The 15,733-nt window shown below is 44.9% G+C and overlaps 1 protein-coding gene across 2 annotated transcripts in view; it reads left to right on the top strand.

Annotated features, from left to right (window-relative positions):
- ABCB7 (ATP binding cassette subfamily B member 7) overlaps nucleotides 1–15,733 on the top strand; it is a 177,075-nt gene that overhangs the window by 111,299 nt on the left and 50,043 nt on the right. For both annotated transcript variants that reach the window (XM_033945786.1, XM_033945784.1), the window contains one exon: nucleotides 8,045–8,208. In XM_033945786.1, coding sequence (XP_033801677.1) covers nucleotides 8,045–8,208 — 164 coding nt within the window. The remainder of the gene's footprint in view (nucleotides 1–8,044; nucleotides 8,209–15,733) is intronic.

Below are 15,733 nucleotides of genomic sequence, written 5' to 3'. Positions count from 1 at the left end.
ATTCCTTTTAGTATTTTAAAAGTCTCTATCAGATCCCCTCTCAGTCTTCTCTTCTCGAGGGTGAATAATCCTCATGGCTTCTGGCTCAGGACAAGGCTTTACCTTCCTCCTCTAAATTCCTATGGCAGGGTTTTCATTCAAGGCTTCTCAGCATACTCTTCCCAGTCCTGGGTTGGGGCGGGGGGCTCTTTCTTTCCTCCCCCTCTTTCCCTTTATCTCAGCCTAGGAAAGGTTATAGAATTAATCTGGGTGGAGCCAGGACATTCATCAGCTGTATATCCTAGGCTCCCCTCCCTCCCCTGACCTTTAGAGGGACACACACTTTCCCTTTCATTCTCATAGGGTCTGCTGGACTGCTTCCAATAAGTTCCTGAGCTGATGACCCCAATGCCTTCTGGAACATGCATTTTCTGACTTTCCCTTCTAGTGACAACTGATAGCCACTTGCTTGTTACAAGTGGTAAACATAATTCACTTTGTGGTAAGAAAACTGATTAGTGGAGTGCCTCAGGAATTAGTCATTGGTCTGGTTCTGCTAAGGTGGGGGTGGGGGGTGTGCAATATCATATTTGTGTGGTTTTTATGTTGGGTTCTTTATACAGTCTTTAGAGTACTATCAGAAAACTGGCAAGTGGAAATGAAAGAGACTGCGGGAAAATGACATGTCTATTTAAATCTCTTTATTAAACATGGAATTCATATAAATGCAAAATATAATATGCCAACCAAACAAAAACTAGGAATACATATTAGTTTTCCAGGTATCTTTACAGGAGGAAAATGACATATATAAAAGTCAATTTGGTTTATAAAATTGCAGTAAATGATGAGGCCTTAAAAAGCTTTTAAAGAAAAAAAACTACAGAATCAGATTGCTATTTGAAGTGTTGTATGCCAGCTACAGCTCTGACACATTGTAGTAGTGTGTGTGTGTATACACGTCTGCACACACATTTGGGATAGTAGTTTAGCAGTCCATGATAACAAGTATAAGCATGCAAGTTGCTAAATCAGCTGCCTTTTTTTGTTTGCTAAGTTTCTTTTGGGAGTGAGGGGGGAAGGAAAAAGGAGATTGGATTTAGCTCAGGCCTTTAGCTCAAAGTAAGTTACGTTCAGATATAGTTGGTATTTCCCTGTTTTCAGAAAGCTTACAATCTAAGGCCGCGCATGAGGCATTGGAAGATTAAGTAATTTGCCCAAGTTCCCAAGGAGCATTTCTGGGATTTGAACTCTAGCTTCCTGTGAGTGGCATAGGTGGCTACAAGAGATTAATGCCCTAGTAATAAGCATGCAGTTTCAAAGGCCAATTTAATTTTCACTAGTCTCACATAAACAGGTTAAATATTTATTTATTTTAAGTATTTATATACCGCCTATTATAGAAATAATTAATAGCAGTAGCAGCAGTATCTGTCCCAGTGGGCTTACAATCTATCTAATATACCTGGGGCAATGGAGGACTGAGTGACTTGTCCAGGGTCACAAGGAGAAGTGTGGGATTTGAATCCACAATCTCAGGGAGCTGAGGCTGTATTTCTAACCACTACACCTCCTTCCATATATATAGCACATTCTCCTACTCACCCCTTTGTTAGGAGTTCATACATAGGCATAGAACATGAAGCATAATCCATAGGCAGCCAAGGATACATGACTCATGGCCAACTGGAATGGAAACAGATCCAGAATTTGAGAACAGAAGGCAGGGATCATGGCCAGCTGGAAACACAAGGAAGCACAAGGACCAGTGCTAGTCCAGTCCAGAAACAAGGTACATAAACCCATGTTGTTTAATCAGACAAGACTCAGTCAGGGCTAGAAACAGAAGGGCACACTTATTCCACAAAGAGACACATGGGATAGAGTCATGGCTGTTCCTATGAACAGGGAGCCTCATACCCCCCCCCCCCCCCCCGCTGCTTAATCCTGGCTCCCTGCTGGCCCTGACACTTCCCTGCTTTTCAGAGTGCTGCTGTAACCATGAGGCCACTCCTCCACATCATACCTTTGGGACAGTTTCAAAAAGTTACTTCCATTAAGGTTTTTCCCTTACAGAATGATGTATTCTGCTTAAATGGTTCGAAGCAAAAGAACCCAAGTTGCTGTGCAAAGCCAGAATTACAGAATTGCTCTATTTGGAATATAGGTTTAAGTTTTATTTGTTTGGATTATTTTTTTAAAACTAGGTATTTATATACCGCCTATCAAGGTTATCTAAGCGGTTTACAATCGGGTACTCAAATCTGTCCTGGTGTACTCACAATCTGTCTAACATACCTGGGGCAATGGAGGATTGAATGACTTGCTCAGGGTCACAAGGAGCAGCGCAGGGTTTGAACCCTCAACCTCAGGATGCTAAGCCTGTAGCTCTTACCACTAGGCCACTCCTTCCTGTCAGAAAGCAAGGTGATATAGATCAAAGTGAATTTTTAAGCAAATGGGAAGAAAAGGCAAAAGATAACACGGGGAAAGGTTAAGAAGCCAAGTTTAAAATATTCCCAACTAAATTTACAGTTTCCACCTATGGTATATAAAAGTCCACTATAACACTAAAACTTGAATTAACGAAACCACAATAAAGAAGTGAGGAAAAGGATACAGTGACAAAGGGGAATTTAGCCGAGCTCAAGGTTAGGGTGGTAGAGTACAATCACAAGCCTTTCTTCAAACCGAGAAAGAAAAAAATAAATAGTAAAGTTATTGGAAAAATTTCTGAAATTAAGGAGAATGGGAGAAAGCTGGTGGGAAAAATACATTTTCTAAGCTGCCTTGAATGTTTTATACCCAAGTTCAGTCTAAGCCAGGGGTGGGCAAACTTTTTTGACTCGTGGGCCACAATGGGTTCTTAAATTTACCAGAGGGGCTGGGCGACTGGGGGGAGGAGGTTCTGATGCGCCGCAGAATAATGATGGTAAGAGATAGGGCTAAGGCAGAAAGAACACCCCCCCAAAAAAAGGGCAGACTGTTGTCTCTGGTTTGTGCTTTCATCTTCTTTTCACTCTCTTCCTTCCAGCATCTACCCTCTCTGTCTCTTCAATCTAGCATCTGCCCCTTCCATCCACTGTCTGCCCTCTTCCCCTTCCATATGGTATCTGCCTTCGTTCTATGCCTCTTTCCATCCAGGCTGCGACCCCCTCTCTCCTTTTTACATGATTCATTCCAGCTTCAATGCTCTCATTTTTATCTCTCCTACACCAGATCTAGCATCTTTGTCCCTCTCTCCTTATTTTTCTGCTGACCCCCTTCCCAGCATCAATCTCTCTCTACTTTCTCATTTCTCTCTCTCCCCTCTCCCTCATCTGATCTCTCCATTCCACCCTGACCCATTCCCCTCCTCTAATCTCCCTGCAAGCTGTTTCCTTCTTTTTTCCCTCCTCCCCTGTTCAGCAGTACCCATTTTCCCTTCCCTCTATCCAACAGTAACTCTCTTCCCTTCCCTTTCCCTCCTCCCCTCCCAGCGGCATCTCTCCTTCTCCCTCCCTCCAGGTCCAGTAGCAACTCTCCCTTTATTTTCCTTAGTCCAGCAGCCTCCCAGGCTCCAACCCTCCTCTCCCGGTGCAGTAGCAGCTCTTCCTTTATTTTCCTTAGTCCAGTAGCTTCCCAGCCCCCCTCCCCTTCTGGTCCAGTAGTAGCTCTCCCTTTATTTTCCTTAGTCCAGCAGCTTCCCAGCCCCCAACTCTCCCCTCCCTTCTCAGTACTTGCCTGGACTAGCAGTGCTGGTGCTTTGCACGGTGGCCCCACTGCTCAGGAGAACCAAGGAGCAGCTCCCCTAAAGCACTGCAGCTCGCGCCTACCACAAGCGCTTCGTCCACTCAGGTGCAAGACCTCCTCTTGGCCATTTGCAACGCACGACCGCACCACCTGCTAAACCGCGCTGAACGGAGGTCGGCAGTGACACTCTTGTTCCTTCCATGCACAAGTTGCCCCGCCCCCTGTGCGGGGCAAGTTGCAGGAGAAGAGCCAGGGAGTAGCTCATCTAAAGCACTTCAACTCATGCCTGCCACAAGTGGACTGAGGTCGGCGGCGATGCTTGCTCTCCTTCCACTCACCAATCGTGGAGAAGGACCGGATGGTCGGTGGGCCGGTTTAAACATCTAAACAGGCCGGATTTGGCCTGCGGGCCGTAGTTTGCCCATGTCTGATCTAAGCTCTGGAGGTATCTTATTCCAAAGCAGCTGGCCCAGGTAGCTGATAGAGAAGCAGCAAGTAATCTCAAGGCATATCTCTGGGAGAAGATAGTTGTAAAAATCTACACTGTGAGGAACAACAAAATTACAAACTGTACAAATTTTGTTTAAGAAGGCCATGGGAGCCCTATATACTCTCTACCTTTGGAACACCATCTTAGACTTACATGCTGTCTAAATATTAACATTTTAAATTTTGCATGATTAATTGCTGAATTTGTAAAGTTACTAGGTATTTATTGTCTTGCGAAATATTAAATATACACTTCTTGTTACCGATCTCCAGGAAAGGAAGATGTATATGCAATTTTTGTGATGATAAAATCTGCAAATGTTAAGGTCAAACCTATAAAGCTATTATTTTAAGATACTATCGAATTTATATTTCACCTGGCCTTTCAGTTCTAAGTGGATCACACTCAGAGCAAGGTCAAGCAATTTGAGAATAACATAATATTCTGTAGCGAAAGACAGGATTCTGTACCATAGCTGTTGCTTCCCCATTAGTCATGAATCTGCAGAAGGGTGTAGCTAAAAAAAACCTCTGAACTCCTCCCCTTTTGCAGTAGAGAACAGCTTCCTCTTCAGTTTTTCCTTCTGCACATAAACTCAGAAGGTGTGCTCTGATTGGCTCTGCTTCTTTTTCTGGTGTTTGATATTTTCAGGTAATTTTGCCATCAGAGAAAGGACGCAGTCCCACATAGGCAGACTGCTACTAACAGACCAATCTCTCTGAGTTCCTGCGGAGCCAGCCTGCCTTGAGTCCCTTCAGGAGCTCAGGGTCCGTTCCCCTGGGAGCTTGCTTGCCTGCTGATTTATCAGAGGCTTGAGCACAGGCTGTGTGTCCCCTGTGTTACAACCCTCTGGGTATCAGGGAATCAGCTGCGAATATTCTCCCCCTGACACATTGTATGGATTTTCGGAGGTTGGAGTCCTTGGTCGGGGTCTGCCCGTCTGGAAGCCAGAAGATTTTCAGCAGTGGACCTTTTCTTGACACTTTCTAAGATAGAAATCCTTTCCCTGCAGGCAGGCTGCTGCAAGCTGACAGCCACCAGAAGTCACAGTGAGTACTCCCATTATTCCCTATGGGAAAACAGTGAGTACCCCACACACACACTTTTTCCCTATTTGGGGGAGGAACTTATGTGGCTGTTACTCTTTATGAAATCATATGAGTCATGAGTAAAGTTTGGTTTATGCCATTTCTGCCTGCTGGACACTCCGGATCAGGACAATAGGCAGGCGATTCAGCCTCCAAGACTACTCTCAGTAGCTTACCCTTCAGAGGGCAGATGATTTCAGGCAAAGGTTTGGATAATCTTATGGCCAGCCTGGCAGATTGCCATTTTGAATCCCTTCTATACTGCATGGTTCAGCATTTCACTGAGGGCTGAAGAGACAATGTTTGTTCCTCTTGGGGTTTCTGACAATTTTCCTCAGGACCCTCCTCTTCCATGGGACCATAGATGTGGCAGTTATACATACCAATAAACCTCAGATTCATGCGGCAGCTCAGCCAACAACAAGCCATAATGTCGCCAGTTTGATGGCCATGCTCCTCCCGCTTTGGCGGGCAGTTGTCTGCTTTCCGGAAGAAATGGGAATAGATTTCATCAGACCACTGGGTACTGGACATCAGTTGGATAGGGCATAAGATAGAATTTTTTTCACCCCCCATCCAGATCTGTTTATCAATGCCCCAGCAGGTCGACCAATATAGGTGCCAGGGTCCGAGTGACTAGACTCTCGGGATTTAACGGAGGGATTTCTTTCCATTCCCATCTTTCCAGATCACAGAAAATATCTGCGATTCCATGTCCTCCAGTGACATTTTTAGTTTGGGACACTACCTTTCAGATTGGCTTCAACACCACACTTTTCCTGAGTAGTGGCTCATCTACACAGGCTGAGCATACATGTGCATCCTGCCCTGGATGGTTGGCTTATCCAGGCCTCTTCTCATCCGGATGACAACCTCACCATTCGACAGGTGGTGGATCTCCTCGAGACTTTTTGGGATTGTTGACTTCCAAAAGAGTCAGTTACAGCCGACTCAGTGCTTAGAATATCTGGGAGTCCGCTTTGTCACAGCGCAGAGCCGTGTCTTTCTTCCTGAGTCACGCAAACAGAAGCCCAGGAAGCAGATTAGAGATCCTAGCCTTTCCAAGCCGCACGGCCTGACATTACTTTTAGATGTTGGGTTTGCTGTCGGTAGCATATGTGAGCAATCAAAGAGGCACGAGCAGTGCTCCCCTACACCTGGAAGCCCAGATGTTGTTCTGTTGGGCAGAAGTTCTCTTACATGCCCTCTCTGGTACCCTTGTGGCAGGTGTAGAGAACATCCAGGCTGATATATTTTTTCAGCAGACAGTCTCTGGATCTGGGGGAATGGTCTTTGTCCCAGAGGACATCAGTCCTCATTGTGCAAACCTGGGAAAGACTAGAAATAGAATTCATGGCCCAGACAAGAACGCAAAGGCAATTTGCTGTAATCGAACAGTCGAGCTGGGAAGCGCAGGGCTGGATGCCCTTATTTAGCCCTGGCCCACCGAGCTTCTGCTCTGTGTGTTTCCACAGTAGGCCATGGTGGGCTGAATCATCTTCAAAATAAAAGCCATCGGGCTGGTGATCCTAGTATCTCTGGCACTGGTATGCCTCTGAAGAGGCAGATCTCTCTGGCTTCTGGTTCTTCCTGGCCTCCTCAGCTGGGGTGCAATTCCTCTGGAGAATCCAGAGCGCTTTAGTCTTACGGCATGGCTCTTGAGCACACGGCACTAACTCGTAAGGCTCCTAGTAGTGTAGGCCAAAAACAAGAAAAAACTGCAGACAATATGTACACAATGCAGGCTGTGTTTATTACATCAAATATTAAATGCAGTCACTATTACCACCTTTTTACAAACCAAGGGACCCGACACGGTCCTTGTTTCGGTAAACACGCCTTCCTCAGGGGTCCATGGTTGATAAGGTTTTAAGACAAACCACAATTTAAATTGATAATGAACAAAAGCCTACGTATACACTGATCACGAGCTGACAGTTCCAGTGCAAAATGGATACCGGAACAAAAGTACTGTAGTTCATAGTCTTATTGAGACAGACATGGGGGAAGCCACTGCTTGCCCTGGATTGGTAGCATAGAATGTTGCTACTCTTTGGGTTTTTGCCAGATATTAGTGACCTGGATTGGCTACTGGGCTAGATGGACCATTGGTCTGATCCAGTAAGGCTATTCTTATGTTTTTACTCATGTGCTTAATTTGTTGTTTGGTGTTCTTTATCATGTTACAGAGCAGAAGAGAGTAAGGTTTGTTGCTGGGGAAGTTCCCTGTGTCCCTCCTTCTCTTTTTATTCTGTTTCAATGGAGTTCAATTGGTGTAAAAGGGGAGGAGTTCAGAGTTTTTGAGTGACGCCCTTCTGCAGATTCATGACTAATGGGAAGCAACAGCTGTTGTACAGAATCCTATGTGTTTTATCAGAAAGAAGATTAGCAAGATAAGAACCTAATCTTTCAATATTCAAATATAATTATAAGTTCCAAACAGCAAAAATAAAAACCAATATAATAATAAAATATTATCTAAAACACAAGGCGAACCCGCGCAGGGGCACAGTCAGGCCAGTTTTTACTTCACCTTAGTAAAAGATCCTCTAAGAAAAATAAAACAGACCAAGCAACACTACTTGTCACTTGTCTTTAATAAGAACTTCTAAACTCCCCCCCAAACAACAACAACAAAAGCTGGTTGGATGAAAGGGTTCTATGTAACTGAAATGTCCTGCTCACCTCTACTGTAGTCTCATTTGTTTCATTGTTTGCTTGTTGCAAAAATTGATCTTTTTTTTTAATAATTTAGAACAAAGAACTGGCTCCTCCACTTCAGATAACACCTCAAACTGCAGCTATTAGCTTTGATAATGTATACTTTGAATACCTTGAGGGACAGAAAGTCTTGAATGGTATGTCATTTGATGTCCCAGCTGGAAAGAAAGTGGCCATTGTTGGAGGCAGTGGGTCAGGGTGAGTGTTCTTGTTTTTAAGTTTATCTTTTAAATGGTTGAATGTTCATAAGTTCTTTCAAGAACTGTGTGGATTTCACAACACTGAGTGGCCTTGGTGGCTTGTCTACATGATTCAAGCATGTCAGAGGTAGAAACATGATGGCAGGTAAAGGCCAAATGGTCCATCCAGTATGCCTATCTGCAGCATCCACTGTCTCCTCCTCTCCGTAAGAGATCCCACGTGCCAGTCCCATGTTTTCTTGAATTCATACTGTTTTTGTCTCCACCACCACCCTTTCTGTGAAAAAGTATTTCCTTAGATTACTTCTTCCCTTCATCCTATGCCCTCTCATTCCAGAGCTTCCTTTCAAATGAAAGAGACTTACCTCATGCACATTTATGCCACGTAGGTATGTAAACATCTCTTATCATATCTCCCCTCTGATGCCTTTCCTTAAGTCTGTTCCCTTACGTTTTATGATGAAGACCACCAACCATTTTAGTAGGATTCCTTTGCACCGATTCCATCCTATTTATATTTTTTTGAAGGTGCGGTCCCCAGAATTGTACACAATATTCTAAATGAGGGCTCACCAAAGTCTTATTATACAGGGGCATCAATATCTCTTTTTTTCAAGCTGGCCATACCTCTCTCTATGTACCAAAGTATCCTTCTAGCTTTCACCGTTGCCTTTTCAACCTGTTTGGCCACCTTAAGATCATCACATACTGTTACATCCAAGTCCTGCTCCTCTTTCATGCACAAAAGTTCTTCAAACCAAATGCATTCAGTTTTAGCTATCAACTTTTAGACCATTCTTCAAACTTCACTAGGTGCTTCCTCATGTTATTCACTACTCTATTACAGATTTCAAGTGTAATATGTCTAGTAGTCCTGAACGTTGGTGTTATGCATCTAAACCCGCAGGTTGCTTACAGAATGCTGTCAATCATCTTTGCCTCAGTTTTTTTTTGTCTGCAAGCAAATTGCTCAGAAGTGTTTCTGCTCTGCTCTGTGGTTTTATTACTTTTGAGTATTTTTTCTTATTATTCATTTGGAGGCTTAGTGCCCTGAAGATCCTACATGTTGAGACCTCTGCTTAGGAGAAGATGCAAACTTGTGCAGAGGGTCTTTTGCTAGCAGGGTCAGCCTTCGGGAACACCTAGCTAGTCAGCCTGCTATTGTATTTTTGGAGCTCAGGAACCATCCCCTATGTGGCTGCTTGCATCCCTGATTTATCAGGAGCTTGAGCACAGACTGTTTGGCTTTGTCCCTTCTTGGCTGGGCTTAATATTGGACTGGCTGTTCGGTCCTCTCCCCCTTTGTGGTGTGTGTTTTTCTGGGGGTTGAGGCTCAGTCCAGCATCGATCCGACTAGCAGCCCAAAGACCAAGTTCATCCCGTGAACCTGTGAGGCTGAGATCTTCTCCATTTGTCTAAGCTGCACCCTTAAGCTGAAGCAGGCAGGCACATGGTACAGTGAGTAAGGCTATTATAGCCTATGGAGAAAATTGGGGGAAGGGGGCCAGCAGCTGTGGCTTCCTTTGTGGCGACTGTCTTGAATCCTGGCATCGGAGGAAGACAAAGACCCCCAAATGCTCCTTTCTGGGGTGAATTGTATAGTGGACACTCTGTATGAAATTATCAGAGTTATGAGCAAGGTGTTAGTCTGCTTTTGGTGCTTTGGATCAGACAGTGGGCAGGAGATTCAGCCTTTAAAACCACGCTGAGCAGTCTTCCCTTTCAGGGGCAGATGCTATATGGCAAGGGTCTGGATGACAGACTGTCACTCTAAGGCTTTGCCAGACAGCAGACCCTGGACAGCTCAGAATCTGGCACATGGGAATTTTCAAGGCTCTTATGCGGGAAGCCAAGCAACACAGAGGTCTTTTCAGGAGTCACAGCAGTAAGGACAGAAGGCGGCAAGCCTCTGGCTCTCACCCCTCTCCAGTCTCCAAGAAAGCACAATGACGCCAGGACAGGAGCCAAGCCTCTCCAGATAGAGGGCAGGCTGTCAGCCTGTTGGTCAGTCTGGGCTCAGATTGGCGCAGACCATTGTGTCTTAGAAGTTGTTTGAGAAGGCTACAAAATCAAGTTCTGTGCCTCCCTTCTGGACTTTATTGTAGATTCTATGGCCGGATGGTCAGAGTGAACCCTCAGAGTCTGGGCAATGATGCAAAGTCTACTGGATCTTCGTGCCACAGAGCCAGTCCTGAACAAGAATGGGCTTGGGCAGATACTCTATATATTTCATCATGCCAAAGAAAGGCTCAAATAACTGGAGGCCAATTCTGGACCTCAAGTCAATCAATGCTGCACTGAAAGTGCCGCATTTCCTCAAGAAGACCGTTTGGTTGGTCATAGTGACAGTGGTGCCTGGTGAGTTTCTTGCCTCCCTCAAGTTGATGGATGCCTATCTCCACATTCCAATTTTTCTGGGCCACAGGAAGTACTTGGCAGTTTCATGTACTGGAGCAGCATTTTCAGTTCTCTGTGCTCACCTTCAGTCCAGCAACGGTACCTTGTACCTTTACCAAAGTGATGGTTGTGGTAGCAGTGCACCTCCGCAAGGCAGGGATCCAAATGCACCCATATTTGGTCGATTGGCTAATCAGAGCCCTGTCCAGGGAGGAAGGTGGATGGGTAGTTTCAAGAGTGGTCAAACTCCTCTAGGACCTGGGACGGATAGTCCAACTTCAAAAAGAGACAGCTGGAGCCTACTCAGTGCCTGGAGTACCTGGGAGTTTTATTCGACATGACCGTGGGCCAGGTTTTTCTTTCAGAGCCTATAGGCTGAAGCTCCAGAAGCAGATTTTGGACCTGCTACAGAGTCCGATTCCCAAGGCGTGGCATTATCTGCAGGTACTTCGGTCAATGGCAGCAGCCATAGAGGTGGTCCCTTGGGCAAGAGCGCACATGAAACCTCTCCAAGACTCTCCCTTTTCTCGCTGATCTCAGATGGATGGACTTCAGCAACTGTTTCCCTGGTTACTGGAAACAAGGAACAGCCTGCAGTGGTAACTGCATACAGCTTCCCTTTCTAGGGGCATGCCTCTCCGCATTTCCTCCTGGGAGATACTAATGACTGATGTGAGCCTTTACAGTGTGTGAATAGGGGAGGGGGGAGTCACTGCAATAGACACTAAGTTCATGGTCATTGCTCGCTGGCTTAGCAAAAGTGGCCCATAAATCACTTAGAGCCATCCAGCTAGCACTGCAGGCCCTGGAGAAGTCTCTGGAAGGCAAGGCAGTCAGAGTCGTCTTAGACAATGCAACAGGCAAGGAAGCACCAGAAGCACCCTGTTTCATCTAGAGGCTCAACTTTTTTTGATGGGCAGAAGCTCATTTTCAGCCTCTCTTGGCTGTGCACATAACAGGAGTGGAACATGTGCAGGCCGACTTTCTCAATCAGCAGACTCTCAACCTAGGGGAATGGTCACTGTCTCCCTAGGCATTCAAAAGCATTGTTTGACAGTGGTGGGTGTACACAGATGGATCTGATGGCCTCAGCAGTAAACACAGACTGCTCACTTTTACAGCTGAAGATATGAGTCCGGAAGCGTGAGGTTGGGCATGTTATTCCAAATGTGACTGGAGAAGGGGCTTTTGTACGTTTATTCCCTGTGGCCCATGCTACTGTAGGTCGAGTTATTTGAAGGGTTGCAAGTCATCCAGGGTTGTTAGTCCTAGTGGCGCCCGATTTGTCTTGCAGACCCTAGTTTGCCTCCAGAGGAATGAGCCTGTGGCTCAGGGTGACTAAAGTAGGGAAAATCCTGTTATAAATCCTGTGTTTTAGGGTAGCACTGATAGAACCTGCAGTTTTGTTTAAAATACTGTGTTTTAGGTGGTATAGAGCCTATATTTCTGCCTTACTAGTAGTCTTACTTATAGTCCCACCAACCCCAGGGACCACTATTCATATATAGAGACCCATATAATCAGGACTTCACAACCAATCAAGATGACCTTTATTCTATGCAATCACTGTGGTGCTTTAATTCCAAGACATACTATTTGGAGGCTTAAGGCTTGCCCCATCTGTCTTCAACTTGCCAGTATTAAGGAGGAGCTCTGCAAACTTAAACAGGAATTGAATACAATTAAAGCAGCTTCCATCACTCCACAAAATCATTACCACCTCTACCTCAAAGAATAAAACAGCCCAGGAATAAATGGGTCACAGTAGGCTCAGGAAGACTGCGACATGTAACACAGAAACATCCACCTTCACTAATATTACCTCTACAGAATTCCTTCGCTCCACTAGTGCACTGCGATACTCAGGAAAACAGAAGGGAGGTGGGACTGAAACCAATGAAGGTAACTCAAGAGAACAAGCGCACCCTAAGTACAAATAAAAAAGCCAAAAACAGAAAACTATTACTGTTGGGGGATTCCATCATCAGAGGCATTAACCTTGGAACACAGGGCGAGGAGACCAAAATAGTGAAATGTCTTCCAGGATCCTCAGCTACCAGGAGTTCCAGGCAAATACTGACTATAATTAAGGAAGAAACTAAGGATTTTAACACTGATGTTGTTATCCATCTGGGAACAAATGACCTGGCCAACAACTCCACACTTGCAGCACAGAAAGCTTTTCAGGAGCTTGGTGAGGGCGTGAAACCTTTTGTAAAGACTTTAGCTTTTTCTGAAATACTGCCTGCATATGGAAAAGGAGAACAAAGGAGAGGACTTTAATAGATGGCTCAGAGCCTGGTGTCATCAAGAAGGCTTCAGGTACATAGGAGGATGGGGAAAAACATGGAAGGACAAGAAGCTATATTGCACTGATGGGCTACATATTACTACAGCAGGAAAAAGAAACCTTGCAGAGAAATTTAGACAATATTTTTCTAGGCATTTAAACTAGAAGGTGGGGGTGGTGTATGTACGAAGGACAATTATAGAGACCACCCCCGGCAAAAGAAAAGATGTGATAGTAGTAAAGGCTGCAACATAAGCAATATCAGCAACTCATTTCTTAGTATTGCAACGGAAAGTGAAACGACACAAAAATCCATACAAAAAAGGAGATTATCGCTGAAAAATAGCTGGAAAGTGATGACCACAAATGCTCACAGTCTAAGCAACAAAGTTCATGATCTGCAAGCCCTGATATTAGAGGCAGATCTAGATATTGTTGCTATCACAGAGACATGGTTCAGTGAATCACATGGATGGGATGGGATGCAAACATACCGGGATATAATCTTTTTAGGAAGGACAGAGATGGTCATAAAGGTGGAGGAGTAGCTCTCTATGTAAAGATCAATATCCAAGCGACCGAAATGCAAGGGACCTGGGGAGAGGAAGAAGCGATATGGATTGCTCTGAAAAGAGAAGATGGAACTTCTATCTACGTGGGTGTAGTCTACAGACCTCCGACTCAATCGCAGCAAATTGATAAGGATCTGATTGTGGATATCCAAAAGTTTGGAAGGAAAGAGGAGGTTCTGTTGTTGGGAGATTTCTGAGGATGCAGACTGGAATGTTCCGTCTGCGGAATCGGAAAGAAGTAGGGAGATTGTGGATGCCTTTCAAGAGGCTCTGCTCAGACAAATGGTGACGGAACCCACAAGGGAAAAAGCGATATTGGATCTGGTCCTCACAAATGGAGAGAGTATCTCTAATGTTCGAGTGGGTGCTCACCTGGGTAGTAGCGATCATCAAACGGTTTGGTTTGATATAACGGCTAAATTGGAGAGCGGCCGCACGATACTTAAAGTCCTAGATTTCAAACGTACGGACTTTAATGCAATGGGAAAGTACCTGAAGAAAGAGCTGTTAGGATGGGAGGACATAAGAGAAGTGGAAAGACAGTGGTCTAAGCTGAAAGGAGTGATAAAAATGGCTACGGACCTTTATGTGAAGAAAATCAATAAAAACAAGAGAAAAAGGAAGCTGATATGGTTCTCCAACCTAGTGGCTGAGAAAATAAAGGCGAAAGAGTTGGCGTTCATGAAATATAAAAAAACCCAAGAAGAGGAGAGCAGAAAGGACTACAGGGTGAAACTGAAAGAAGCCAAGAGAGAGATACGTTTGGCGAAGGCACAGGCGGAAGAACAAATGGCTAAAAATGTAAAAAAGGGAGATAAAAATTTTTTCAGATATATTAGTGAAAGGAGGAAGATAAAAAATGGAATTGCTAGGCTAAAAGATGCTGGGAACAAATATGTGGAGAGTGATGAGGAGAAAGCAAATGTGCTAAACAAATACTTCTGTTCTGTGTTCACAGAAGAAAATCCTGGAGAAGGACCGAGATTGTCTGGCAAAGTTACACGAGAAAATGGAGTAGATTCTGCGCCGTTCATGGAGGAGGGTGTTTATGAGCAACTTGAAAAACTGAAGGTGGACAAAGCGATGGGACCAGACGGGATCCATCCCAGGATACTAAGGGAGCTCAGAGAGGTTCTGGCGAGTCCTATTAAAGACTTGTTCAACAAATCTCTGGAGACGGGAGTGATTCCTGGGGATTGGAGGAGAGCGGATGTGGTCCCTATTCATAAAAGTGGTCACAGGGATGAAGCAGGAAACTACAGGCCGGTGAGCCTCACTTCAGTTGTTGGAAAAATAATGGAAGTGTTGCTGAAAGAAAGGATAGTGTATTTCCTTGAATCTAATGGGTTACAGGATCCGAGGCAACATGGCTTTACAAAAGGTAAATCGTGCCAAACGAACCTGATTGAATTTTTTGATTGGGTAACCAGAGAGCTGGATCGAGGACATATGCTAGATGTAATTTACTTGGATTTCAGCAAAGCCTTTGATACAGTTCCTCATAGGAGGCTGTTGAACAAACTTGAAGGGCTGAAGTTAGGACCCAAAGTGGTGAACTGGGTCAGAAACTGGCTGTCGGACAGACGCCAGAGGGTGGTGGTTAATGGAAGTCGCTCGAAGGAAGGAAAGGTGACTAGTGGAGTCCCTCAGGGTTCGGTGTTGGGGCCAATCCTGTTCAATATATATGTAAGTGACATTGTTGAAGGGTTAGAAGGAAAAGTGTGCCTTTTTGCAGATGATACCAAGATTTGTAACAGAGTAGACACCGAAGAGGGAGTGGAGAATATGAAAAAGGATCTGCAAAAGTTAGAGGAATGGTCTAATGCCTGGCAACTAAAATTCAAAGCAAAGAAATGCAGAGTAATGCATTTGGGGATTAATAATAGGAAGGAACCGTATATGCTGGGAGGAGAGAAGCTGATATGCACGGACGGGGAGAGGGACCTTGGGGTGATAGTGTCCGAAGATCTAAAGGCGAAAAAACAGTGTGACAAGGCAGTGGCTGCTGCCAGAAGGATTCTGGGCTGTATAAAGAGAGGCGTAGTCAGTAGAAGGAAGAAGGTGTTGATGCCCCTGTACAGGTCATTGGTGAGGCCCCACTTGGAGTATTGTGTTCAGTTTTGGAGACCGTATCTGGCGAAAGACGTAAGAAGACTTGAGGCGGTCCAGAGGAGGGCGACGAAAATGATAGGAGGCTTGCGCCAGAAGACGTATGAGGAGAGACTGGAAGCCCTGAATATGTATATCCTAGAGGAAAGGAGAGA

Source organism: Geotrypetes seraphini, chromosome 5, assembly GCF_902459505.1.
Source record: "Geotrypetes seraphini chromosome 5, aGeoSer1.1, whole genome shotgun sequence".
In the NCBI taxonomy this organism is placed as follows: domain Eukaryota; kingdom Metazoa; phylum Chordata; class Amphibia; order Gymnophiona; family Dermophiidae; genus Geotrypetes; species Geotrypetes seraphini.
The sequence above is the reverse complement of the archived record's forward strand: the minus strand, read 5'-3'. Positions and strand labels throughout refer to the sequence as shown.